Source organism: Trichechus manatus, unplaced genomic scaffold (assembly GCF_000243295.1).
Source record: "Trichechus manatus latirostris isolate Lorelei unplaced genomic scaffold, TriManLat1.0 scaffold00100, whole genome shotgun sequence".
Taxonomy (NCBI): domain Eukaryota; kingdom Metazoa; phylum Chordata; class Mammalia; order Sirenia; family Trichechidae; genus Trichechus; species Trichechus manatus.
In genome coordinates this window covers 8,337,121-8,364,273 of record NW_004444036.1, presented here as the reverse complement: position 1 = coordinate 8,364,273, position 27,153 = coordinate 8,337,121, and the positions used below count along the sequence as shown (strand labels likewise).

Sequence of the window (27,153 nt, the reverse complement as noted above, 5' to 3'; positions counted from 1 at the left end):
GGAAAGGTGGGCTCCAGGCTCATTACAGTGGGTCAACAATGTCATCAAAGACTCAGTCTCTTTTCTTGGCTTTCCACAGTAAAATTGGTTCGCCTCATGGTTGCAGAATGACTGACAGTAACACACATGCTTTCTTATTCACTAGAAAAAGGGAGAAAACTCCCCTAAGCTTGGATTATGCCCTTGCTTACACATGGAGTCTCCAAGTGAGTCAGACGGAATCAATTCCAGGGCAACTGGTACTGTTAAGTCTGATTGGACCAATTTAAGTCAGGTGTCTGTTCCTGAACCAATAACAGAATGCTGTGTTCTGATTGGCTTAAATTAATCAGGCTCAACTCCTTGGGATGGAGTCACTTTACCTTAATCATGAACATAATGGAGTGGTTAAGAGCTTGGCTGCTAACCAAAAGGTAGGCAGTTCAAATCCACCAGCCAGTCCTTGGAAACCCTACTGGGCAGTTCTGTTCTGTCCTATAGGGTCGCTGTGAGTCAGAATCAACTCAACGGCAACGGGTTTGGTTTTTTTTTTGTTTGTTTGTTTAAGGAAGGAAGAGGGGGAATGGAGGCTAGATGTGCAACCAACAATACCCATTACAGAGAGAGAAGTTAGATGAGTTCAGAGAAGCGTTCATTGACTTGGGCAATTTTGAAAACTTTTGTGGTCTTTATACTTTACAGTGATGGAGTTGAAGGCTATATTAACAGGTTGGTGGCTGAAATAAGAGTAAACAGACAGAATGATGGCTGATAAGCTTGACTATCAAGAGAAGGAGCGTAGGTAACTAGAGGGAAATGTTGGGTCAAGGTTCTACAGTTGTTTTTTTTGTGGTTGTTAAGATATTCTTCGGAAGACCAAAGAAGAATCGATGCCTTTGAATTACAGTGTTGGCGAAGAATATTGAATATACCATGGACTGTCAAAAGAACAAATAAATCTGTCTTGGAAGAAGTACAGCCAGAATGCTCCTTAGAAGCAAGGATGGTGAGACTTCATCTCACATACTTTGGACATGTTATCAAGAGGGACTAGTCCCTGGAGAAGGAAGGACACTGTGCTCAGTAAGATAGAGGGTCCGTGAAAAAGAGGAAGACCCTCAGTGAAATGGGTTGACACAGTGGCTGCAACAATGGGCTCAAACATAGCAAGGATTGTGAGGATGGCCCAGGACCTGGCAGTGTTTCGTTCTGTTGTACATAGGGTCGCTATGAGTCGGAACTGACTCAATGGCACCTAACAGCAACAAGATATTCAAGATTTGGCAGTGTTTATTGTCTAGGAAGGAGTGTGTAGAACTGGAGCTTTTACGAGAGAGAATCCCTTAGCTTTAAAGGGAGGAGAGAGATTTCCTCCTGGAAGATGGAAGGAAAGAGGAAGGGTGGGATTTTAGACCAGTGATTCTCAGCTGGAGTGGTACCACCCCTTTAGGATACATTTTGGAAACTTGTGAGGTTGTGCTTTACGCGTTTTATTGTACCGAGCATTTATATACTGAAATATATTTATTATAAATCTTTCCTTTTGGCTCTCTTTTATGTTACTGTCAAATCATTATACTGATTTTTTTTTAACTTATGTGTGTAGGTGGGTGATGTTATCTGTGAATTTTGTTTCGGGATAGCAAAAGAGTTACAAAATATTTGTCATAAAATGAAGGTTTAGGTCTAGTATCGCTGAGAACCAGTGCTTCTCAAATTTTAATGCGCACGCGACTCTTATTAAGATGCAGAGTTTGATTCAGTAGGTCTGGGTTGAGGCATCAGATTCTCCATTTTTTAACAAGCTCCCGGGTGATGTAGGTGCTGCTGGTCCCAGATCACACTTTTAATAGCAAGCGTTATTAGGTAAATTGGTAGATGGATGGTTTCTTGTTTTTTTTTTGAGGTGGTAGTTTTATGAATGAGGTGGGATTTGGAAGCAGTAGCTGACCAAGGAACAAAAAGATAGGCAAGAGGCTTTGAGGGCTCCGCTGAGAGCTGCTACCGCAGGTCTGTGCTGATCCTGAATGATCGCAGCCTGGGAGTGGGGATGGAGCAAATGGTAGGATGATATGGTTTTGGAGTTAACAGCTTGGTTCAACTAGGATTGGAGGGAAAGGAGTTAACGGTATAGGTTTTGGTTGAAAAAGTACAGTGTGTGTGACTAGTTACATGCACATTTAATAATTTAACTGTAACCATTGTTTTGATTTAGCTATTCATCTTCAGATCAGTAGGGGGCACCAGAGGATAACAAAACTCATTTGAAAACCTGCCCAGTATTTGCTTTCTATTGTAGGAAGCAGATTTTCAGTGTGCTGCTGCAGGAAGGTTGAATATTGAGTACATAACACCGAGTCCCCAGATGCACATCACTGGCGTGTTCAAATGAAAAGACCCAGTCCTCATTAGGAGAGAGTTCCTAAATTTGACTACACATCAGAATTTTTTGAGAAGAGAAGTGGTTTCCAGGGCCCTGCCCATGTTTCTGATTTAGTGTTTAGGTGGAGTCCAGGACCTCTAGTTTTGGAAAGCGCTCCCCAGGTGATGGTGAAATGTTAGATTTACCTGGGGAACTTTTTAAAACTCCCTACACCGGGGCTGCACCCCAGACCAATTATATCAGCATATCTAGGGGTGGATCTAGGCCTCCAGTGTTGAGAGCGCCTGGTATTTACATCATGCAGCCAACCTTGAGAACCGCTGACTTAGAGGAAGGAGTACCAGCAGGGGGCATGAGAAAACTATAGAGAAGAAAATGTTTGCGCTGACCTTTAAAGCTAGGCTGACTAGGTTGAAAGGGCGTTCCCAGCTGGGAAGAAAAGCACATGCAAAGACACAGATGTGAGAGAATTCAACACAGTATTAAGATCTTGGGCTTCACCTTGTGACTTTGGGAGAGGTACTAAAGGGCTCTGTAGCTGTCTCCTCTGTGAAATAGTAAGACTAGCACCAGCCTCAAATTGGGCAGATTAAATTAACTGATACTCAAAGTTTAGAAAAAAGTAAGTGCTTTTTTCTTTTTAGCTTTTAGTGGGCGTTTTATAGGAGACTGCTAAGGTAGTGTGGTAGTACATACTCTTGGAGTTCTCCAAAAGTATTTATTTCAAAACTTGGTAGTTGATTGGTTGGATTCTATTATAGGAAGCAGCTTTTCAGTGTGCTGCTGCAGGAAGCTTGGATATTTCATACCGAGTCCCCAGATTCACATTACTAGGTCTCATTCCTTACACAAATGTTTGTCACAGTCCACCTGTGGGCTGGGCACTGTGCTAGATGCTGGTGGGTACAAATGAGAAGACTCAGGCCTCCTCTAGGAGAGAGTTCCCAAATTTGGCCACACATCAGAGGAGGGAAAAGGAGAGTGTAAGGATGATGGCCAGGCTTTTTGCTTGGAAAATTTGAGTGGCTTTTAGAACTATTCATTGAGATGGGGAATTGGGAAAAGGACAAGTTTGGTTTTGGGGGGGAGGTAATGGTTTGGTTCTGAACAGACTGGGCTTGTTGAAGCACCTGTGGACATTAAGAGGTGGTGCTCAGTTGACATGAAAGCCAAGGGTGTGAAGTTTTCATGAGAGAGAGAGAGATGTGGACTGGAGATTGGGGAATCATATGGTTTACACTAACTGAAGCCCTGAGGGTGAGAAGGTGGCCTAGCAAAAGCTGGTGAGTCATTTCCTTCCTGAAAGGGTAGAGATGTGACATAGTCAGAGGGACCTGAGGTGACTGTCTCCTTGGCTGTAGGGCATTATTACCTCACATGTTATTTGTGGCTGTTTAATCTTCATGTATTTTCTGAAATTAATTTTCTTACCGTGAATAGTATGTTAATAGTACCAAGTGAGAGGAGAGTTACAGTGCTAAATAGAAAAGGAAAATAATCTCTCAATTGTAAAAGAAGTACTATAAATTTATATTGAATATTTTAAATGCTACATATTTTGGAAGATAATAAAAATTTTGCATCTCTGAGGGAATTCTCCTTGGAATTAGAGTGAATGCATTTTTAGTCACATAAATACATATTAATGTACGGAATTAACTGGGTTTGTTTTCCTTTTCTACCCTTCAAAGAAGTTGGCAGGTAGATACAAAGAAGAAAAAACTGTCCTGCAGCTCCGGACACTGTCTGAAAGCATAAGCAAAGATTCTAGTTGTGTTTCTGGTTTCTGGCCAAGCGACCTTGACAAGGTTTCTTAACCTCTGCTTTCCTTATCATCGCAGTACTGTGGGAACAGTAATATGCTCCTCCACATTTCACAGGACTATAGGGAGGTTCAAATGAGGTAACGTGAAAAGAACGGTACATTACAAAGCACTACATGAATGTGAGGTATTTTTAATCACTCTGCTTCACATCCATCAGACTGTGAAATGATTTATGGTTGCAGGTTAACACTGTGGACTTAGAACTGTAAAAAGTGGACCAAACTTAGATAAATTCACTTCTCATTTGGGAGTGAAGTCTGCCCTAGATGCTAGCATTCTTCCATCTACTTCTAAAATGCAAATAGCCTCTTAATTGCAACTAAAAGGAAAAGGAGATTACGAAAGAAAGGAGTGAATTATACCTTAGCAGAATGGGGAGATCAGAGACAAAAATGGAGGAGAAAAGTAGATAGTGCACTAAACATTTATGATAAATGAGTGTATTACCCTATGAGGCCTGTTCATGCTTGCAGACTTCTATGATATAAGGTATAGTTTATAATCTATATATGTGTCATTCACACCCGTGTCCTTTCTAGGCTAGACTGGAACTTTTTAGAGGCTGAGAAATGAACTTTGATATTTTTGTAGTATGTTTAACATTACTGTAAGTAATTAGATGCATGATAAATCTTTATAGGAAAGTTGCCTATGGTTTTCAAAAAGTTTAGCATTGACTTATTTAAAATGTGACAGGAAGTGCCGAAATATTTTTAAAATAAAGGAATTGAAAGAGTTTGTGTCAGTTGTTTTCCCCCAGTAACACTTAAGTGTAGTTTTGCAGTTAGTTCATACAGCATGAAACTTCAGATGTTTTTTGGGGGAAAAAATCTTGGTCTAAAGATATATTTTAGAATTTAGAAGTTATTCTTTTCTCTTGTTGAGTTTTTCCTAACTGTTGCTTGGCCTCATGCCAGTTTTATTAGAAAACTTTAACAGTGCCAATTTCTTAATGTGGTGGGGCTTTTAACCTGTGTTCATTGTACATAAAACTTGGAGAAGCAAGAATTTAAAGCAAGAGTCATAGGGTTTCCAGTATGTTTAAAGCCTATACCTTTGAGTATTAAGCCGTATTTTCATGATACAGCTTTATGCATTATGGACAGTATAGTTATATTTTGAATGAATATTGTTTTAGAGGCTCTTTAAGTACAGTCACCCTTTGTCTTCCTATTTCTTTCCGACTCTTTGAAGCAGTGCAGTGTGTTTTATTCAAAGCCTACACTGGCTTCGACTTAAAGACTTCTTTGTTTGGTTTGGTGAGGATGAGGAGCCCTCTATGGAAATTAGATTCACACAAGTGCCCGTTCATTGCCTTAGTTTGGGAGGGATACCCAGTAGTTTTTATTTTTATTTTTCTCAGATATGTGTGTGCATTCCTTTGAAAAGTCCTTTCAAGTAGGATATGAAAAAAAAGGTTCTTTTTTCCTTCTTCCCTATCCCACAGACTTCAGTCCTTGTGAAATAGCCTGTTCTCCTTTGTGCTTGCTGCCATGCCTCTCCCCTCCTATTAGAGGTGCTGATTCATGTATTTGTTGTGTTATGACATGGGTTAGGCTGGCGAGTGAGTAGGTATGCAAAAAGTGATACGAAGTCTCCAACAAGTTTCCTAAATCATCTGTTCATGGATTACCTCACTTGGCAAATATTGACTTTGAGGCTGTTTTTGGAGTCACATGGCTTGGGAGTACTGTTAAGGTTGCTGTGTATAGTCCAAGTATTTATTATTCTTGTTTTGGTTCCTTATTTTTCCAGAGATTTTCATTACAAACCCAGATTATCATCACCTGAATTGAGCCTTGTACAGAGTTTTTAAAAAAATAAATTTGCAATTTTCTTTAAAGAAAGAAAAGCACATGAATAACTGAGATGAGGTTGAAGGCAGTTGTCATCAGTGGGTTCAGGGTTCTCCACGCACCTATCTGTTAGGACATGAAACGTGGTCCTAGAAGAGTAGATTTTACTTTGACAACACTCTTGGTACTAGAGGATGTAGATTTTTAGTTGCTTGAAAATGTACAGAAGCATTTGAAAAGCAAGACCCAAAGAAAATGTTCCCATATGATTTTTTCTTACCTATATCCCTTAACTCAGAAAAAATGGGATGGATTTTAGGATGCCATTCCAAGAGAGAAAAAAAATATTTATACATCTACACATGCACAAGCACATACACATATACGTATATACTTTGGAGTTTTCAGCAAAAAGTGGTGAATTTTGGTCTGAATGAGGAAGTTGAAAATAAGTTTAGAGCGTGGTAAATTACACGTCGTCTATGTTCCAAGTTTGTGAAACCAGTATGTAACGTACAGCCCAACTGGGTGACTCAAACCTCAAACCTACTTAAATGAACAATCATCTCACTCTTTGGCCCTGAAGTTTCCTTCTTGTTTATCAGATAAGTTTTTTTTCCCTGTAGGAATTTAACAAAATCTGATAACTAGGAAGTGAAATGATTGCAGATGAGACATATTTGCTTTGCTTTGCTGACCTAATTTTGTGGTGAATTCTGCTCTCCAAAGATAAAATAGAACTTGGATTTCTGTGAGGGAAAAGATAATGTTAATCTGAGAAGGGCCTCCTTTTTTTCTTTATTTATCTCTTTAGTCTGTTTATACTGGATAAGGAAGAACTAGCAAATGTCAACAAGTCTAGTACAGAACTACAGAATTGAAAGTTTCTCATAAAATTTCTGTTTGTCATAGTTGAAAGACAATTTTTTTACTAAAGTCTGAACTCTTAAAATATTGGCTCCACAGTCCCCTTTATTATGAAACAGATTGAAATAATTGTGGTTTTTCTGTTCTTGTTAAAATATGAATGCTTTATACATCCAAATGAGTGCTGTCAAAACAGTCATCTTGAGAGAATAGGTTTAATTATCCTCTCAATATATTTGTTCCAGGCACACCATAACTGATTAATATATTTATTCCAAAAATACCATCATTAATCAGAACTTTTTTGCCTCACTTCATTTGAAATTATCTTCTTACTTTGTGGCAAATTCTTTAGAGTAGTCTCCAGAGCCAGCCATTTTTGTATATTACAAACCAAATCAATATTTGTTGTGAAAACTTCAGGAAGTATGATAATACTAAAGAATCACCCTTAATCCCACCACCTATAGACAACCACTGTTAACATCTTTCCAGACTTGTTTCTGGGCATATTAATATACACCCTGGATATGACACTAAAAAAAAAAAAAAAAAAAAGGAATCATACTGTACTAAATATTCCCCTTCCCTTTTAAAACAAACATCATTTTCTATTCTTCTTTTCCCACTTTAATTTCAAATATATTGAGACTGATTTTCTTATAGGCTTAAAATTTGATCCGAAGGCATTTAGACACGGAAGCCAGATGATCACACGTATTAAAAGTGAATTTCATTTATCAATTTATTATATAAATGGTTGCAGTCAATTCTAACTTAGTATTTGATTTATCAAGGTTACTACTTTGAAGAGAAAATACCTATTTTAAAAAAAACTTTATAATACTGAAATACCTTTTTCTTGTAAAAAGTCGAAACAGTGCCATTAAGATAAAGGCTCCCATTGTCTGCCTTCTGCTAACCCCTTTCCCAGAGAAAGCCTCCTTACCACTTTGGTGTGTGGCCCTCCAGAATAGAAAGCATTCTGTATAAAATGTCCGTGCTCCGTAAAAGGTAACGTACTGAATGCTAATTATTTGAGTGGGGGAAGTTCTTTTGATGTTTCAGAAATATGGACTCATTTAGTTTCTCTCTTTTTTTTTTTTTTTGGTAGTTTCAGCTTCTGTTTTTAACTTAATTTAAAACACATTACTAAGGACAAAAATGTAGCTTGATTTGGGCAAAATTGCCAGTTGTTTCCATCGTTTTGTTTTACCCTAAATTCCTTCACATGGTTTATTTTGTGTTTTATGTTAGTTATTTAGAACAAGAATAACTTTAAAAATGTCAGTTTTCATAGACCTTTTCTAAAAAAAAAATCCATTTCAGGATTTTTACCTCTTAAACAACTGAAAAAGAACCAATAGATAAAAGCATTTTGTTTTTTAATGCAAAATGCTATCAGAATGGAAAGTATTGCAGAGAAGGTTGATTAAAGATCAAGGAACCAGTGTGACATGGGCGGGGGAAAGAAAACAATATAATTCTGCCTCATTTTGTATAAATACAGGAATATCTAATTTTAAATGGTATTTAATTTTAAAATGTCCCCCAACACATTTATTTTCACAATTATAGAAATAAAAATGATCTTATGCAACAGCTTTGGAAACAGTTGCATATTTTAATGTACAGGTTATATGACAGCTAAGTTATGTAACAGCTAAAATGTAGTAATTAAAGCATGAGATTTGTTTGTGTTATTTTTTATTCCAAATTATTTTTAGTAGATTATCATCAAAACCCTATCTGGCATTGATATTAAGTGGGAACTTCTCAATTGAGAATGTTGTTGATTAATATTATTAAGATAGCAAGGTTGCCAATATTTGCTCCTTAAAGAGACTGTATCTACTCATGGGTGTAGCTGAAAACATTGTGGCATGTCAGAAGTCCTCCTCATGTGCAAACGTTTGGTTTCTTTTGTTACTGCTCCTCACAGAGGCTGCTCTTAGTGACACTGATTCTTCCATCAGTCTGTTTGGTGACTGCTAAAATAAATAAATACATAACCTTTCTGATTGTAGATTCTGCCCTCTGCAGTTGTTTCCCAGAACTTCCCAGCTGTAGTGCATTATTACTTTCCCTGTTACTCCTGTCCTTTGTCTGTTAGTGCACTTATCAAAGGTGTTGCAATTATTTGTTTACTCAACCTTATTAGACTGGAAGCTGGGACCACATCTTACGGTCTTTGGAGTTTATCTTCATTGTTTCATTAAAGGGCTGCCTTGTTTGCCCTGAATAAGGTCAGAAGTAATATAGTGGAAATGGAAAAGAAGAGAAGCATTTGGGAAATGAGAGGTTTGAGAAACCAAAGGGAAGACATACACTGGACTCATTGAATGTGACAGATTGCATTGGGCACATTTGCTGCAAAAGACCTCTTTCAAGTGTTAAAAAGCAAAGATGTCACCTTGAGGACTAAGGTGCGCCTGACCCAAGGTGTGGAAATGACTCGATGGCACCGTAACAGCAACAACAATTGGATGTGAAGGAACCCTGGTGGCGCAATGATTAAGCACCTAGGTGCTAACCGAAAGTCCCTGGTTCAAACCCACCAGCCACTCCGCAGGGGAAAAGACCTGACGATCTGCTCCCATAAAGATTACAGCCTAGCTGTGTCCTGTAGGGTTGCTGTGAGTCCTCGGAATCGACTCGATGACAACGGGTACACACCCCCACCCCCACACACACACCCCCACACCCACCCACACACACACCCACCCATGCATCCACTTGATGGCACACAACAACTGGATGTGATGAACAAGGGAGAAAGAGGAGCTTGATGATTTCAGATTTCAGGTGGGTAACTGTGGCTTGTAGGACCATTAAATGATATAGGGAGTCTCAGAGAGGCAGGTTTTTGGAGAAGATAAATAAATTCATGTTTGGATATATTGAGTTTAGAGTAGCAATTGAATAGCCAGGTGGAGATTTCCCTCAGGGAATTAGGTATGCAAGCCTGAGGCTTAGAGAGAGGCCGGGGCTGGAGATACTGCTTTGGGCGTCAGTAGTCAGTAGCATACACATGGGAGTTAAAGACTTGGCTTTAAATGAAATTGCCCTGGAGCAAGAAGAGGAAAGTTTAAGGATTACTCTAGGAACTACCAACCTTGAAAAGACTGGGGTGGAACCCCTGCTGAGAATTTACATTTCTGTCAAGTTCCCAGGCCATGCTAATGATGCTGGGTAGGGACCAATTCTGAGAACCACTAGTAGAGCAGTGGTTCTCAAAATTTATTATATATAAGAATCACCTGGAAATTAAAAAAAATTAAAAAAAGAAAAATCATCAGAGTCCATCATAGCTGAACTGTAGGTCACCTTTAATTCCTGAATTCCTGTTACTTTCATCTCTTATCTGGCAATCTGACTTCTGATTTCATTCTGCCTCATAGTATTCTTATTTTTATATTTCTGCTTTCTCCTGTACTAAACCTCTAAGAAACAGTTACTTGGCCTTTTAATCTCCCCATAGCACCACACAATTAGGTAGGTACTTAATAAATTGATGTGGTTCAAATTTATTATTCAACCCCACTATTTAAAACAGTTTAAATACATGGTACACACACAGGACATGTAGCAAGACCAGAAGGGTAGCATCTGACTTTCAATTACATTCCACAAATATTGACTGAGTATCTCCTATGGAGCATATTACATGGCTTTCATGGGGGAAGTTCTAAGTGTTGAAAGAACCTGAGATCCTCAAAGACTTGCGTTTTACATAGTGAATTAAGTAACTTCACCTGCTGCATGTAAAGATCAATGCAAGTAAAATTAAAATAGCGTTTCATTAGTCCCATTATTTTAATATGTACTTTATTAGTATTATGGTAATTTTGTATCCTCTAAATTATCTGTATCTAGATTTCCCTCCTTCCAAGTGAGACAGTAATCTAGGGATGTTTAAAGAGTTACCTTATGAGGATAGCGCTGATGGAGTCAAAGATGGTTGCCCAGAAGGTTTTATGGCCTTTGTATGTTTCTCATCAAAAGAGGAATGAGGGAGAAAAAAGTAGTGTGGGTAGATCAGTGAAACTTCCTGGCCTTTACTGGAAAAAAATCAAAGTGTACTGGGAAATTTTTTAACCCTCATCTTTTTCTCCCCTGCAGCCACAGTCAGAAAACATAACGTTGGTAATAATGAAAGATCTCTTTTCTGAACTACTCACATAAATTTATAGTTCCCTCTTCTTACTGTCTTACCTTCCACCTTAAGCAAAAGAGTAGAACTCCATAAAGGGGAACCTGAATGAAACAGAAAAAAATTAAAAAAAAAAAAAAAAGAATCACCTGGGCATCTTGTTAAACTGTAGATTCTGACTCAGTATACTTGGGGTGGAAAGGCAAATTCTCAGCAGGGGGTCAAACTGGAATGAACTGGTTCGAAGTCCTGGAAAACACAGGCAGAGAAAGAGAAGACCCAAAAGGAGATTGAGAGTGCCTAGAGAGCTTGTAGAATAGATAGAGTAGACTCTTCGAAGCCAAAGGAAGAGAGTTTGAAGATGGTGGCTAGGTCACCATTTTCAGGATGCTACAAAAATGCCAGATCTCCACTGGGGTTTAGCAACTGGGGGGGCATTGGTTATCCTGACAAGAACCGTTTCAAGTGCATTGAGCAGTGAAGAGAGGAGGGAATAAAGCAGAGAAAGCAAATAGATTCTTTTTAAATTTTGAGTTGAAATACGACATACATACAGAAAAATGCACAGATTGTAAATGAATTTTCACACACATAGTAGAAGCCCTCTTTATGCCCCTTCTAGTCACTATCCATCCTGCTAAGGGTGTTCACTATTCTTCTAACCATAATCTGTTTTAAATTTGTTGTGAAAGGAAGTAAATGGACAAGGTTGTAGTGAGGAAATTAGGGGTGGAGGGTATTGGTTTTGTTTTGTTTAAGATGGGAGAGATTTTCTTGAATGTAAGTAAATCCCATAACTTCTCTTGAATGTAAGTAAATCCCATAACTTCTCTAGTGAGTAGCCAGTCATTGTTACTCTTTACTTTTAGGACTATTTTCATTTTATTCTTTCAAATGTTTTTAAAAGTAAGCACACTTGATTTTCTGAATACAGTCAAACACTTTGAGGGACAGAGTAGCAGGGGTAGCGGTGTGGGGACCATGCTTTCAGGGGACATCTAGGTCAATTGGCATAACAAAGTTTATTAAGAAAATGTTCTGCATCCTACTTTGGTGAGTGACGTCTGGGGTCTTAAAAGCTTGCAAGCAGCCATCTAAGATGCATCAATTGGTCCCAACCACCTAGAGTAAAGGAGAATGAAGAACACCAAAGACACAAGGAAAGTATTAGCCCAAGAGACAGAAAGGGCCACATAAACCAGAGACTTCATCAGCCTGAGACCAGAAGAACTAGATGGTGCCCGGCCACATCCAGTGACCACCCTGACAGGGAACACAACAGAGAGTCCCTGATGGAGCAGCAGAAAGGTGCGGTGCAGAACTGAAATTCTAGTAAGAAGACCAGACTTAATGGTCTGACTGAGATTGGAGGAACCCCGGAAAGCATGGCCCCCGGGTTGTCTATCAGCCCAGAACTAAAACAGTTTCCAAGGCCAACTCTTCAGACAGGGATTGGACTAGACTGTGGAACATAAAGTGATACTTGTGAGGAGTGTGTCTCTTAAGTTGAATAACTGTCCCCCAAGCATCTGCCTGCCTTACTTGTGGAATACTGGTTTTCTAAACTTGACTGATCATGAGAATAGATTTTTTGGCCCTCTCTTAGATTTACTTCATCAGACACTCTAGAGGTAGGCATTGGAGTCTGTGCTTTTAAAAATTTCACCAGGTTATTCTGAAAAACCTCTTGGGTACACAGGCCTGTAAAGCGAGGCTTGTGTTTTATCAAAAAGGAAACTGGTGCATATTTTAAATGGAAAGTCTAATAAAATGATAGATCTGTAATTGTGGGAGAATAAAGGGTCATTGTCACCCATTGTTAATCAGAGCTGCTATACACTGGATTCTCCATAGAGTTGAAAAAGGAAGTACATTGTTGGATTTGAGCCCCACCATTCCTGAGAGTCCTTCAGTAGTTCTGAGGGTGTCTTATTTAGCTTGAGGTTTTTAAAGTAGTTTTTTTGGAATACCATCAGAAAGTGGTTCTGGATATGCAGGATTCCGGATAGTGTACTTTAATTTGCAAAACAAGGACAGTTTAGCCTTCTGGGTACCCATTGTGATCTGAATGTTTGTGACCTCACCAGATTCATATCTTGGTTAACTGTGTGCAAGAATATGCCCTTGCTGCTGGAGCTGAAAGATAAACTCTTATGCCTGAGTTTTTTTGGATAAACTCATAAGCTTCATGGAAGCTCTCCCTGCTTTAAGTGTTTAGTTGTGTCCTGTTTAGTACAGTGCCTGACATAGAGTAGGTGTGCAATATATGTTTGTTGTTGAAATAAAATTCTAATGGACCTTTTCTAATATTTATATCATATATGACTCTGCTTACCTGGCCAGATTTGTTTTGCTATTATCAGTCCTTGGCAAGTTTCAGTAGAGGCAGAGTAAGAAGAGAATGAATGCCTTTAAGACAATATCAGTCTGCCCTTTTACAGCACTTTTTGGTAGGGCCCCATCAAACCAGACACCAGTCCTCGTGCTCAGTTTCCATTGATGATTAAGCCACCTGTGGATTATGTAAAACAAAAGTTGAAAGAGAGAGACCAAAGTTCCAAGATATAGCATGTACCTTGACAGGGATAGTGTAAGATATCTTGCTGGAGAATAGTATCAGACCAGAAGGAAAGAACGTTTAGCCACATGAGCCAGGGAACTCAGTTGCAGTCCCCCTGAGGTTTGCAAAGCTAAGGGTGACCAACCCACCCTTGAGTCAAATTTTAGTTTTTCCTATGACTGTGGTTAAGAGCTTGGCTGTCAACAAAAAGGTTGGCAGTTTGAATCCACTAGCCACTCCTTGGAAACCCTATGGGGCAGTTCTGCTCTGTCCTATAGGGTCGCTGTGAGTCGTAATCAACTTGACGGCAACAAGTTGTGGGTCTTTTATAACCATATTGAAAACCTTCAGAGAAGCCAACACACTGGGGCTTTTGCTTTGAGACCCCCAACTAGTTTAGTTCCAGGAAAGGAATCTAGTAGCTGAAGGGTACACCTCAGAAGATAGGCTGGATCTAAAGAAATGGCAACCTTTGGATCTAGTCTATATAGCTTAGCAGACTCATTGAAGATGCAGCTCCTAACGAGTGGGTTTGACTGTGATCTAGCAAGCCAAACTCATCTAACCCAAAATAGAAAATGTCTAATCAGTTTTTGGAAGTTACATGTTACCCACTTTCTGAGTCATTTGCCTGGTGTGAAGCCCTGGTGGCGCAGTGATTAAGAGCTATGGCTGCTAACTAAAACGTCGGCAGTTCGAATCCACCAGGTGCTCCTTGGAAACCCTGTGGGGCAGTTCTGCTCTCTCCTGTAGGGTCACTATGAGTCGGAATTAACACGAAGGCAACGGGTTTGGTTTGATTTTTGGTTTGCCTTGGCTGAGGAGTGAGCCTGGCAAACAAGGATTTTTAAGGACCATCACTTGGGACAGTGCTCAGGGGAGATCTCACTTCCCAGAAGGTATATTCAGTCTGGTTGTATCATAACAGATCAGGACCCATCATGGAGAAACAACACCTTCATGTTCGTTTCTCACAAGGAAACCCAACAGGAGCTGATGGAAAAGTTTATAAAGCCAGAGTATTTGTGATTATGGCCCAATCCTGAAAGTTGGTTAAATCTTTCTTTCAAGGCATCTAACCTCCAGAATTGTGTTCTTTTTCTTCCTTGGGGAAAGAAAATATTCAATTTCTTAGCTGCCTCTTTGTGCCTTCACACTTTCCTGGGGTGATCTATGCCCCTGATAACAGGCTTTCCCCTTCTTAAATTCTGATATTCACTGGATTGGCCTGTATACTCAATAACAGCTCTAACAAATTGTGCTAGCCCCCTGGCGTGGACACAGTGTCCAGAGCCCCCATTTGTGATAACGTCTGATCTGGCCAGCTGCTGCTTTACTATTATGAAGGAAGTAGGGAAGGCAGTGAGCATGTTGAAGTGGGGTGGGGTAGTCTCACACCAAGGGGAGCCCCCTTTGCAGCCAAAAAAAGAAGGTTAACCAACCAAGGAGTTCAGTGCATCAGGGTTAGGCTTGTCTGCCTGTGGACCTTTTACTGAGGCTCCTCCCATGGGTTTCCATCACACCGTTCAATACCACCTAGTTCCTTACCAAGGTCAGTTGAGTCCTGGTATGGCTGTCCCCTTCTTGGGAATGATCCTTTGCCTGTAGTTCCGCCTGTATTTTGGCATGAACTTGACATTGTTTAGAGGTGCTGGAAGCCGTGGATTTTTTTTGGTATAATTTACATACAGTGAGATCACAGATTTTAATTTGTACAGATCTTAGGTGTACAGTTTGAGTTTTGACAACTGTGTATACCCTCTGTAACCCATACCCCAATCAAGATATAGACCATTTCTGTTACCCCAGAAAAGTTCCCCTGTGCCTCTTCTTAGTAAGTGTACACCCCCTACTTCACCCGTAGGGAACCATTCTGTTTGTATCACTATAAGATTTGACGCCATGGATTTTAAAACATGCAGATTTTCTTACCATCTGGATGGTGAGAGATGTCAGGAAATATTTATTCAAGTAAATCGGTGGTTCTCAACCAGGGGGTGATTTTGTTGTCACATTTGGCAATGTCTGAAGATATTTTTTACTGTCATGACGGGAGGTGGGGTGGGGAAGGGCTACTGGCATCTTGTGGGTAGAGCTGCTAAATACCCCACAGCAAAGAATCATCTGGCCCAAAACGTCAATAGTGTTGAGATTGAGAAACCCTGAAGTAAATTGTGGCCCTGGGAAGTATTAATCTGTTGGTCTCCCAAGTCTCCGGGGGTGAGGTTTGTTTTTTATCTTTGTTTTAAGAGCCTGTAACCCTAAACCTAACCTGTTGCCCTTGAGTCGATTCCGACTCATAGTGACCCTATAGGACAAAGTAGAACTGCCCCATAGAATTTCCAAAGGAGCGCCTGGTGGATTCGAACTGCCAACCTTTTGGTTAGCAGCCGTAGCTCTTAACCTCTATGCCACCAGGGTTTCCTAAGGGCCTGTAGGAAGCTGCAAAGGCAGCTACGGGAACCGGCTTTCTTCTGGGCTACTTCCTTTGTAGCCAGTGTTCTTGCTGTGGGAGGGGGGGGGGGGCTTGGGGAAGAACATAGGAAAAGAGGTAGAAGAAAACAACTTAGGCAATAAAGGGAGCAAGCTTAGGATGGTATTAAAACAAGAAAAACAGGAGTAAGGGAAAATTAATAAGGTCGAAATTAATAATCAAGAATCCAGTAAATTTTTAAAAAGTAAACGAGATTTAAAATAAAAAAATGAAAGAGAGTGAGAATAATCATCAAGAACATAAAAGAAAAAAAATAAAATATGTGAATAAAAAAAATAAATAAATAAAAAACCATGAGCTTGGTTGGATCTAACTAAACCTTGGATGGAGGGAGTCCCTGATTGGGATTGATATCTAGGTTAATTCTGAAACTTTCTTAACTCAGGGTGTCTCCAGTTGAAATTTCAGGGGCCTTCTCATGCTCAGGGGAATAACTGAAAATATGGATACTACCTTAGAATTCACCACCTAAGCATCTGAGTGTAATGTCACTGCTTTCTTTTAACTGGGAAGTGCTTGATTAAATAGGGCAAAGAATGTGGCACATTGGCTTTGCAACCCACTCATACAGACAAAAGGTCCCAGTGACATGTTACAATACTATGAAGTAAAGATGTAAAATTTTTCTTTCCAGGTTATGTTGTGTTAGGCTGTAGAACACGTGTGAATTTTATCTAACCTTGCACTCATATTCTAGCATTCCTAAGTGAGCTACCACATAATTCAGTTCTTGACATGTTGTTTTACCAATGCAGGCTTCAGCCATTTGTGAGTCATCTTTGCTGCCTGCATTATTTACCTCATCTTTTAATTTTAATAAATATTTTATGGTCACATTTACTAGCCAAAAAAAAGCCATGAGATGAAAAGTGAAAAAGTAGATAGGATTAAGAATTGAAAACAGAAATCAAGAAGTTAAAAAGTCAGCATAGGGTGATATGTAAGACAAGGATGAAGAGGGGAAAATATGATACCAAAATGCTTAAGGTTAGAGTTGTAGATGGGGATGTGGAACGGGGATGGGGAACCAGCTGAAGCAGATAAGGAAGGGGAGTCTGAAACAAATTCCGGGGTGGGCCTGCTTGCCTCAGTAGAAAGTCTGTAGTTAAAGCACTGTTATCAGTCTTGGGCAGATCCAGAGGGCAGAGAACAATGAGTTCACAGCTCCAGATACCAACTGTTTTATATACCCTCAGCTGCGGTGTTGGGGGTTTCCTTAAAAAATACTAAATAAACCTTCTCAGTTCATGGGGACTGCCAAGAACTCCTGGGTGACTTAAACCTCAGACAGCCTGGCCTCTTTAAAAGAGCCATTAATTCAAGTGTGAATTTAAAAAATCAGAACCCTTCGATGCAGGTCCTAGCTGTTTTCTAGGAGGAGATGTTTATCTCTTTAGGTTGTGTCAGGCTGCTGCTGCTTCTGCCTAATAACTGTGATGGGCACAAGCCACACTGACTGCTGTCAGCAGTAGCTGGCTAACCTTTACCTTGGAAGAAAAAAGAAATTTGTAGCAATATTGCCTTGAAATTAAGACCTTTCACGATGAAGACCTAATACTTTATTAATTTTCATTATTGATTATTTTTATACCCAGTTAAACTAATAACCCTCCCCAAAAGGGGGGAAAAAACCCGTTGTTGTCGAGTTGGTTCCAATTCATGGAGACCCCATGTGTTACAGAGTAAAACTGCTCCATAAGGTTTTCTTGACTGTAATCTTTATGGAAGCAGACTGCCAGGATCTTTCGTGGTGCCACTAGGTGGGTTCAAACGGCCAACCTTTCAGTAAATAGTCAAGTGCAAACCATTTGGGTCACCCAGGGACCATTAACCCAGTAAACTACTAATTATTTTTCACCTCACTTCTCTCCATTCATCCAGCCAATCGACAGTACTGAGCATTTCTTATGCATTAGGCACAACCATAGGCTATAGGAATATGGAGTGAGACGTGGCCCTATCCTCAAACGGCTTCCATTCTGGTAGGGAGAACTTAATAGATGTAAATAAATGGACAAATTAAAAAAAAAATAAAAGCAATGAATTCTCCCCAACGTGAGGTAGTTCTACAGAAAGATAAAGCAGGTATAGGACATTCTAGCAAAGGAATCAGCATGTGCGAACCCATGAAGCTGGGGAACAGCATGAGAGAAATATACAGAGTTCAAGTTTTGTGGGAGAAGGCAGAGTGGCAGAGAGATGAGGTGAGAGGAAGTGGTTGGGGCCAGATAATAACAGGCCTTGTTTGGCTCACACTAAAAGTTCTAAGTAATAAATAGTGAAGGATCTCAAATGAGGGTAGTACATAATCAAGTTTGCAGTTTAGAAATACGATTCTTTAGCAGTGTGATGGTTGGAACCATCAGAGGGCCCGTTAGGATGCTGCTAAAACAATCCAGGGAAGAAATGAGGGCCTAAGGAAAGATTGTACCGGAGAGGATAAAGAGGGGAGAGTAGAATTAAGATAATTTAATAAGTAGAATTAATGAGGCTTAGTGACCAATAAAAGGAGTTCTGGTGGCACAGTGGTTAAGTGCTCAGCTGCTAACTGAAAGGTCGGTGGTTCGAACCTATGAGCCTTTCTCCCAGAGAAAGATGTGGCCATCTGCTTCACGATTACCATCTTCCATAAAGATTACAGCCTTGGAAACCCCCTGGGGCAGTTCTAGTCTGTCATATAGGGTCACTATGAGTCGGAATTGACTCGACGGCAGTGGGTTTGGTTTGTTTGGTAGTGACCAATAGTATGGGGAGGGGTGAAGATGACCTCAGTTTCTGAGTTGGTTGTCTAGTTGGGTGGTGGCACCATTCCTGAGAGAGGAAGTAGAGAAAGAGGGGCAGGTCTGGAGGAAAGATGATGAGTTGGTTTTGGACATGTTCAATCTGTGGGACTTGAGTCCCATCCAAGTTAAATATCCAGAAGTAATAGGATAAGTGAGTCAGGAGCTGAGGTGAGAAGGCTGGGCCAGAGCTGCATATCTGGGAGTCACTGGCTTCACGCTGAAGCTGTGAGTGTGAGTAACTCAGTCAGGGAGAGCAAGGCACAGAAAGAGACCAGTTTGGGGAGTTGAGATTGGGGGAAACCAGCTCTTGATGGAAGAAGAAAGGGAGAGCTTCTGAAGGTTTAATTATTAGAATTATAGGAATAATCTTCACTCTGTAAAATGAATCACTAGATGAAATCATGAAAAACTCCTTCCCTTGCTGCTGCTGCTGGTAGTGGTGGTAGTGTGTGAGAGAGAGAAATGGAGACTGTTTGATAATTTTAACTTCATTCCATAGAATTTTCTCTCTTATTTCTAAAAGTTTGTGTGTGTATATCTTTTATTTTAATTTTACTTGAACGGCTCAATAGGAAAACTTAGGAACTGCTGTCTTTTAGAAATTCAGATCAAGGTAACCTGAAAGTTTTAAGTCCGTGACAACACGTTTTTTAGGTTCTGACTTCCTCAGAACTTGAGGAATAAATTGATTTCTCATAAAGTGTATAAGCCTTTCAGGGCAGGAGTGGCTAAAGCTACTAATATGCTCACGTTACGCACATTCAGTTTGTAGCATTGAATGAAAGCTTACGACGGCTTCTGTGTTTCAGGTAATTCAGAAATCCGTAGGACCGGCCAGCCTGAGTCTGCTCACCTTCAAAGTCTATGCGTCACCAAAGAAGGACTCACCCAACAAAAATTCCATCAAGGTTGATGAGGTAACATGCTGTTTATGTTGTGATGTATTTTCAAGTCTGATTTAGTTACTACGGGAGTCTTTACAAATCACTTATCAGGAAGATATGACAGTTTAGAAGATATTGAAAAGGAGGAAATATATTTCCTGATAGTTTGTTTTTCTTTGTGGGAAACTATTAAACCATGACTCCTTCAACAAATAAACTTTAGTGGTACTTAGCTAAGGACATAATTAAGGCATATTACATAGATTTTTAGTGGGGAATCTGTTATGTCCCAGTCGATTATAAGCAGAATGAGTTCTTCCCAGTAGTCTGCCTGATTCTAGACTGCTTATCAAGCCAAGAAACCATCTTCTTTGTTGGATTAAAGGCTTAGATCCTTAAAAAATAGATCCTTAAATACTAAAGAAACCTTCTGTCCATTGTTTGCATTCTTTTTTTCTGTGCCTTCCCCTGATTATTTTGGATATTGAATTTCTGTTGACGCTGAAGAAAGTGGTAGAAAGATCTACCATCAAACATGGATGAGGTTACTTGAATTATGTTTATGTAAAGCTAATTAGCTTATCTTTTGCCGTTTACTCTCTTCCTCTCAGGCCTTGGAATAGTGGCATTTTTGAGGGTGAAGAAGGCAGCCAATTGTGGCTGTGAAAACTTTCTTCTTTGGGTGGGGGACAAACTTACCCTGCTTTGATTAGCACCAGACTGATCATTTAATCTAAGATACTCTTCAGTTACTTTCAAGCTTTTTTTTTATCCCCTTCCCACCTACCCTTTAGAGTAATAAAATCCTTTTTCTAAATTAAATCTAAGGTGGAATACCAAATACCAGTATAAAACAGATAAAAGGAAGCTGCTTTGTTTGATACCTGTGAGGCCTTACCCTTACTGGTTCTGTTGGTCTGCAGTAAAGAAATAAGTAGGGTGCAAAGATTATTTGAAGTAAGGTTTAGGGTGCACATAACCCTAAGGGTCACTGTAATTCATAAATTATTAGAAAGCTTATGCCTACAGATTTAATAGGTGATTTATTATTATCTGACAACTGTATACATTTTTGAAATTTTTGTTTTTTGTTTTTTTAATGTATGCAGCTTTCACTCTACTCAGTTCCAGAAGGTCAATCTAAATATGTGGAGGAGCCTAGGACCCAACTTGAAGAAAACATTTCACAGCTCCGACACTATTGTGAGCCATATACAAGTTGGTGTCAGGTACAGCTGTTCTGAAAATGGACTCAACACATTTCTGTTTAGCATCAGTAGTGAGAAGTCTCTGTTGGCTGCATGTTTTCAGAAAAAGACACGATAAAAGGGTCCAACTTAAGAGTACCCAACTTACAGATGTTAATCAGTGCCTTCTCTGGGGATGGGGAAAGACAGAGATGCCCTTGCTTCCTGGTGGTAGCTGTTACCATAGCTTCATAGAGAATTTTCCTCTCACTGGGCAGCATGGGGCAGGCACCTTGATTAGAGAAAGGAGGGGTGGTAACTCTCTTGTTGTTTGCAGCTATGAAAAGGTTATTGTCTACCAGGAGAGACTGTGGGGCTGGAACCCTAGTCAAAGGAAAAAGATGCAATACAAACATTTATATCAGAATTGGGAAGTTTCTCTTCCCCCAGAGATTCTACCATCAGTATCATTTTGAATGCAATAGGAGGAAGGTAAATACTAAAAGAGGGTGGAATTACATACTCGAGTACTGAATTTTGCCCCTAATGGCCAAAGAACTACATCTAGAGATTGACTTCTATCACTGGTCACGTTTTAGATCAGGCATTTGACATTTGTTAATAAGAGTATTTCTGTGATTTTTAACATCTGAAACTGATGTTTACAATTTATCTATAGAATGCTTTCGTGGGCCTTGATACATACGTTTTCTGTATTTTATCTTTGATTTTGAAAATTGATGAAAAATTAGTAAAAAATATGTAGATGTGTGAGACATGGTCTATATTTACTTTGCTTGAGTAATTCAATTTTCTGTTACTTTACCAATCAGCAGTTCCTACTCATTCATTTTCTTTTCACCTTTTTAGGAAAAGTACTTCTACACTAAGCCCAAGATGCAAAGTATTGTTCAGTGGGGGGTAGGTAAGTTGATTTTTAATTCAGGCATAATAGGTTTATTTATTAAGGTAGTACTCTTTAACCTGGTTCCCTGGAAAGGCTTCAGGAGGTCTGTGAATTCCTTAAAATTGTATGCAGAATTTTCGAGCTATGTGGATTTTTCTTGAGAAAGGATCTATTGCTTTCATCAGATTTCAGAAGACTAGTTTCCCCAAACAGTTAGGAACCACTGCTGCAACAAGTAAATTGATTCAAGATCATTAGGATTATTGAGCTAGTGAGTGCACATACACTGAATTTTTTTTAAAAACTATTTCCAAGTGCAGCTAAATGTAACACACTAACTTATCAACAGATTTTCAAAATCAGAATAGTTCAATAACTGATTTTACTTTTTGTATTTGTTAGTTATTGGGTATGAATAAAACTGCATTTGCACTGCTATTAATACATGCCATAGAGGTTTACAGGCAGGAAGGAACTGGCCTGGTGTGCCTAGGAAAGTCCTGATTACATGATTAGTAGTGTTTTTACATTTTTTTCATTTGATTTTTATTGACCTGTATTGTTTTTCCACATGTGGGCCACTTATCACAAATACTCATAAACTGAGTTCACGATCTGTTCTGACTGATATCAGTCAGGAACTGGTAAATTAATAAAGATACTGATAATACTTAATTCCCGTATTGGGCATCTTGGCAAATCGAAATCTTGTTTATGCAAGGGTTTATCTCCGTGATTGAATAAAATAAACATGAGTACGATTTATTTTCTTGCTAAGATCATCGTAGTGTTTTGATGTGCTAATACCCCTGAGACTATCAGATCAAGAAATTTTTTGTTCAAGGGCAGACATATTAACAGCCTACCAGTTCTTTAAATTATTAATGCAAGTTAATAAGTAACATCTTAACTTTATTAATTTAATAAACACTTAGTGTTTATTATATATCAGGTAATATTCTAAGTGCTTTGTTGTTGTTTTTGTTGTTAGCTGCCATTGAGTTGGTTCCGACTCATAGCAACCCTGTGTACAACAGAATGAAACACTGCCTGGTCCTGCACCATCCTCATATCGTTGCTACGTTTGAGCCCGTCGCTGCAGCCACTGTGTCAGTCCATCTCGTTGAGAGTCTTCCTCTTTTTCGCTGACCCTCTGCTTTACCAAGCAAGATGTCCTTCTCCAGGGACTGGTCCCTCCTGATAACACGTCCAAAGTATGTGAGACGAAGTCTCGCCATCCTCGCTTCTAAGGAGCATTCTGGCTGTACTTCTTCCAAGATAGATTTGTTTGTTCTTCTGACAGTCCATGGTATTTTCAGTATTCTTCCCAACACTGTAATTCAAAGGCATCAATTCTTCTTTAGTCTCCCTTATTCGTTGTCTACTTTTCGCATGCATATGAGGCGATTGAAAATACCATGGCTTGGGTTAGGCGCACCTTAGTCTTCAAGGTGTTATCTTTGCTTTTCAACACTTTAAAAGAGGTCTTTTGCAGCAGATTTGCCCAGTGCAGTGCGTCTTTTGGTTTCTTGACTGCTGCTTCCATGGGTGTTGATTGTACATCCAAGTAAAATGAAATTCTTGACAACTTCAGTCTTTTCTGTTTATCATTATGCTGCTTGTTGGTCCAGTTGTGAGGATTTTTGTTTTCTTTATGTTGAGGTGTAATCCCTACTGAAGGCTGTAGTCTTTGATCTTCATCAGTAAGTGCTTCAAGTCCTCTTTGCTTTAAAATTCTCTAAGTTAAGTGCTTTAAAAATATTAATCTATTTAATTCTTATAACCACCTGACATCCTCATAACAATCCTGATATTTAGGTACCATTGTTTTCTCTATTTTTCACCTGAAGAAACTAAGGAACTCGTGATGTAATCTTTCATTTTTACATATGTGACCCGAGGTGATCTCTTCATTGTCACTTGTCATTTCCTGTTGATTCATAGCAGTAGACATTATTTGCTATGCTAGTCCTTTTTTCTTCTTCTGGATTTGTAGTTACTGCAAAGGCTCTTAAGAAGAAACGTGCCATTATTATATTGTTTCCTGCGAAGGCAGTCAGTCCATTTCCCAGCAGTCAAAGCCCAGGCACATTACCAGAAGCTGTGCTTCAGCTTCAGTTGAGTCTTAAAACATATCTTCTTTCTACCTTCCCACTTCTTTGTGATTTACCCACTTTGGCTCAGCTCACCAAAGCCATCTGAGTGCCCTTCTGTCAACTGCTCTTTGTGCATGTCTAGAACTGAGCAACACTGGTAGGCAAAAATAAAGGAAAGTAGAAAGTTGCTTAAAATGAGATAGACAAGGGGATGGAAGTTGAAAACTAGGTTAAAGGCAAAATAAATGAAAGGTCAGACTGGAAATAGGGCAAATATAACACAAGCCCTATAGTAGTATTGAAAATGAACATGTTCCCCAAAGAACCTAGGAAAAAGAAAACTGGCATGTATCTGGTATTATCTGGGGCAGAGAATTACTGAGTATTCCAGTTTATTAGTTCAGTTCAGCATATATTTGTTAAGTCGCCTCATGGCAGGCATTGAAGATTGAGGTTGATTAAGATAGTGATCACAACCACTGAGATGCATATTATGAATGATTCAGTACTATATAGTTAGTGCAAATACAGAGACAATCACAGACTACTATTGAAGGTGCAGAGGAAAGGGACTCAATTTAACAGAGATTGGGGAGATGGAAACAGGGAAGGATTTCTGAGATGAGTCTTGAAGGAGCAGTTTTTGGCCTTACTAAAATGTAGGGGTGGGGCTGTGATGGCATTTCAGACAGAAAGCATAGCATGATCAAGTTGTCAAGGTGCAACCAGGGACAGATTACCCAATAAGCATGGTAAGCACATGCTTAGGGCATCAACAGAACAGGGACACCAGTTGTCCAAAACAAAGACCCATAGATGCCAAGCAGACAGGACACAAGGAAAAGCGTGTGCACAACAGTGATTCAAGAAAGATTTGATTCATTCTCCTTATTATGTATGGAAGTAGATATTGTTTGGCAGCTTAATTGTGACAAAATTATCGAAGAATTTGTAAGAGCAAAGAATAGAAAGAAATGTTTTTAATTATAACATGTTAGAGATGAAACATCTATCTAAAAATAAAGTATAGTAATTGTAATATTTGTTTTCTGGTCATTGAATTTTCTTTTATGACATCTTTTCATTTGTTCATTTATAATTATAGGATTTATTACAAAACGCATCCAAATTGAAGTATGAGCTGTTTAAAGCAAAACTGGTGAAAGTCAGTTTTTCGTTGTAGGGGATCAACAACATTTTACATTGCTTGTTGAAACAACTAAGTTCACTGACTTATTTTCTTTGTTGTAGAATACGTGGAATATTGTTTTTGTAGAATATGTGGTGTATAGTAAAAATCTTAGTACCTCGCATCCACTAGAAATTTTATAATCCAGTTCATCTCATTCCACTAAAATGGCATACACCACTTTTGCATTCAATAGCTAATATTAGTCACATTTAAAAAGACGTTGATTCATGGATAGCTAAGACACACACACACACACACACACACACACGCATATATGTAACTACATGTATTATATAACTTACATATCCTATTTGAATGCGTGAGTAAGCAGAGGAGGTGACATCACAGGTTATCAGTGGTTAGTGCCCTCACATGCCTTAATTTGTCCCTGGGTGCAACTCAGTATTATGTGTGTGAGGAACTATAAGCACATAGGGAGTGCTGAAGATGAAGTTGAGAGAGACACGAAGGCTGTCTGAGTCATGACCTAGCTGAAATTCATTTGTTAATTCATTCAGTATTATTCAGCTTCTAGTACAGTGTTCTTAATAAATATTTGTTGAATGAATAGCCACAATTAGACCACTGAGGGAAGATAACATAGAAGTCTTAGCAGTCCACCATCAAGGAGTTTACATTCTCCTTGGGGAAACATAAGATACACACCTGAATAATTAAAAACACGGTACTATAGGATTAGGCACCAAATGATGGTACAGAGAATAGATACGATGGGACTTTAGAGGAAGAAGAGAGGTCTGGGTTGATGAGTTTAGGAAAGACTTATCTTAAGGAGATGGACTTAAGCTGGCTCTTATCTGATGGAATTGGCTCAGTGGAGAGGAATATGTGAATAAAGTCCTAAGACACGTTCAGGCGTGGTGAGTAGGCTCATGTGTTGCATTTAGTTTTACTTATTTTATCACTATCACTGTCAAAATGACTATTTCCCCCATGTACCTGTAAGTTTCTTTCATTATCCAAATTTATTCTGCTCTTGATTTTGAATAGTGAGCTCAGGTAGCAAAGGATACTTACTTTTTTGAGTCTAATGTATTTCGTTCCTGAGTTTTTAGAGAACAAGCAGCAAAGCTTCAGAGAGGACAGATCTATCCAAAGATTTATCCAAATATATTCTGTTTCTCTGTTTGGATAACGAGTTTAGACAGCTAGAGGTCCCTATATTTGTATTTCTCCCTGCGTAAATAGTTAATTCAGATCTATTGCCTTCGGGAATATGAAGGTAATCTAACATTAATTTATTGTCAGTAGGTTGTCAGACCACAAGTGTTTGAAAATTGGACACTTGCTATGTGAATACTAAATCATATTTATATATCACATAAAAAGAATGTGTTGAAAAGAAGCATATTAGCAGAAAACAAATACATGATTTGAGAAGAATTTGGTACTGTATGTACTAGTTATAAGACTTCTATAAATTGTGATTTTCTTTTTTTTAATTTATTTTTTTATTGTGCTTTAGATGAAGGTTTACAGAGCAAATGAGTTTCTCGTTAAACAATTAATACACATGTTGTTTGGTGACATTGGTTGCCAACCCTGCAGCGTGTCAACACTCCCCTTATCGATCTTGGGTTCCCCATTTCCATTTGTCCAGCTTTCCTGTCCCCTCCTGCCTTCTCGTCCTTGCCCCTGGGCTGTTGTGCCCATTTAGTCTCGTATACATGGTTGAACTGCGTGTGTTATTGTTTATTTTATAGGCCTATCTAAACTTTGGCTGAAGGGTGAACCACAGGAGTACCTTTAGTACTGAGTTAAAAGGGTATCTGGGGGCCATATTCTGGAATGTTTCTCCAGTCTCTGTCAGACCAGTAAGTCTGGTCTTTTTTTTGTGAGTTTGAATTTTGTTCTATGTTTTTATCCGGCTCTGTCCGGGACCCGCTATAGTGATCCCTGTGAGACCAGTCGGTGATGGTAGCTGGGCACCATATAGTTGTACTGGACTCAGTCTGGTGGACGCTGTGGTAGTTGTGGTCCATTAGTCCTTTGGACTAATCTTTCCCTTGTGTCTTTGGTTTTCTT

At 39.2% G+C, this 27,153-nt stretch overlaps 1 protein-coding gene across 1 annotated transcript in view; it reads left to right on the top strand.

The window, feature by feature from the left end:
- APOO (apolipoprotein O) overlaps nt 1-27,153 on the top strand; it is a 57,972-nt gene that overhangs the window by 2,497 nt on the left and 28,322 nt on the right. The window contains exons 2-4 of the mRNA XM_004382855.1: nt 19,651-19,758; nt 20,835-20,954; nt 21,783-21,837. Of these exons, the coding sequence (XP_004382912.1) occupies nt 19,651-19,758; nt 20,835-20,954; nt 21,783-21,837 (283 nt within the window). The remainder of the gene's footprint in view (nt 1-19,650; nt 19,759-20,834; nt 20,955-21,782; nt 21,838-27,153) is intronic.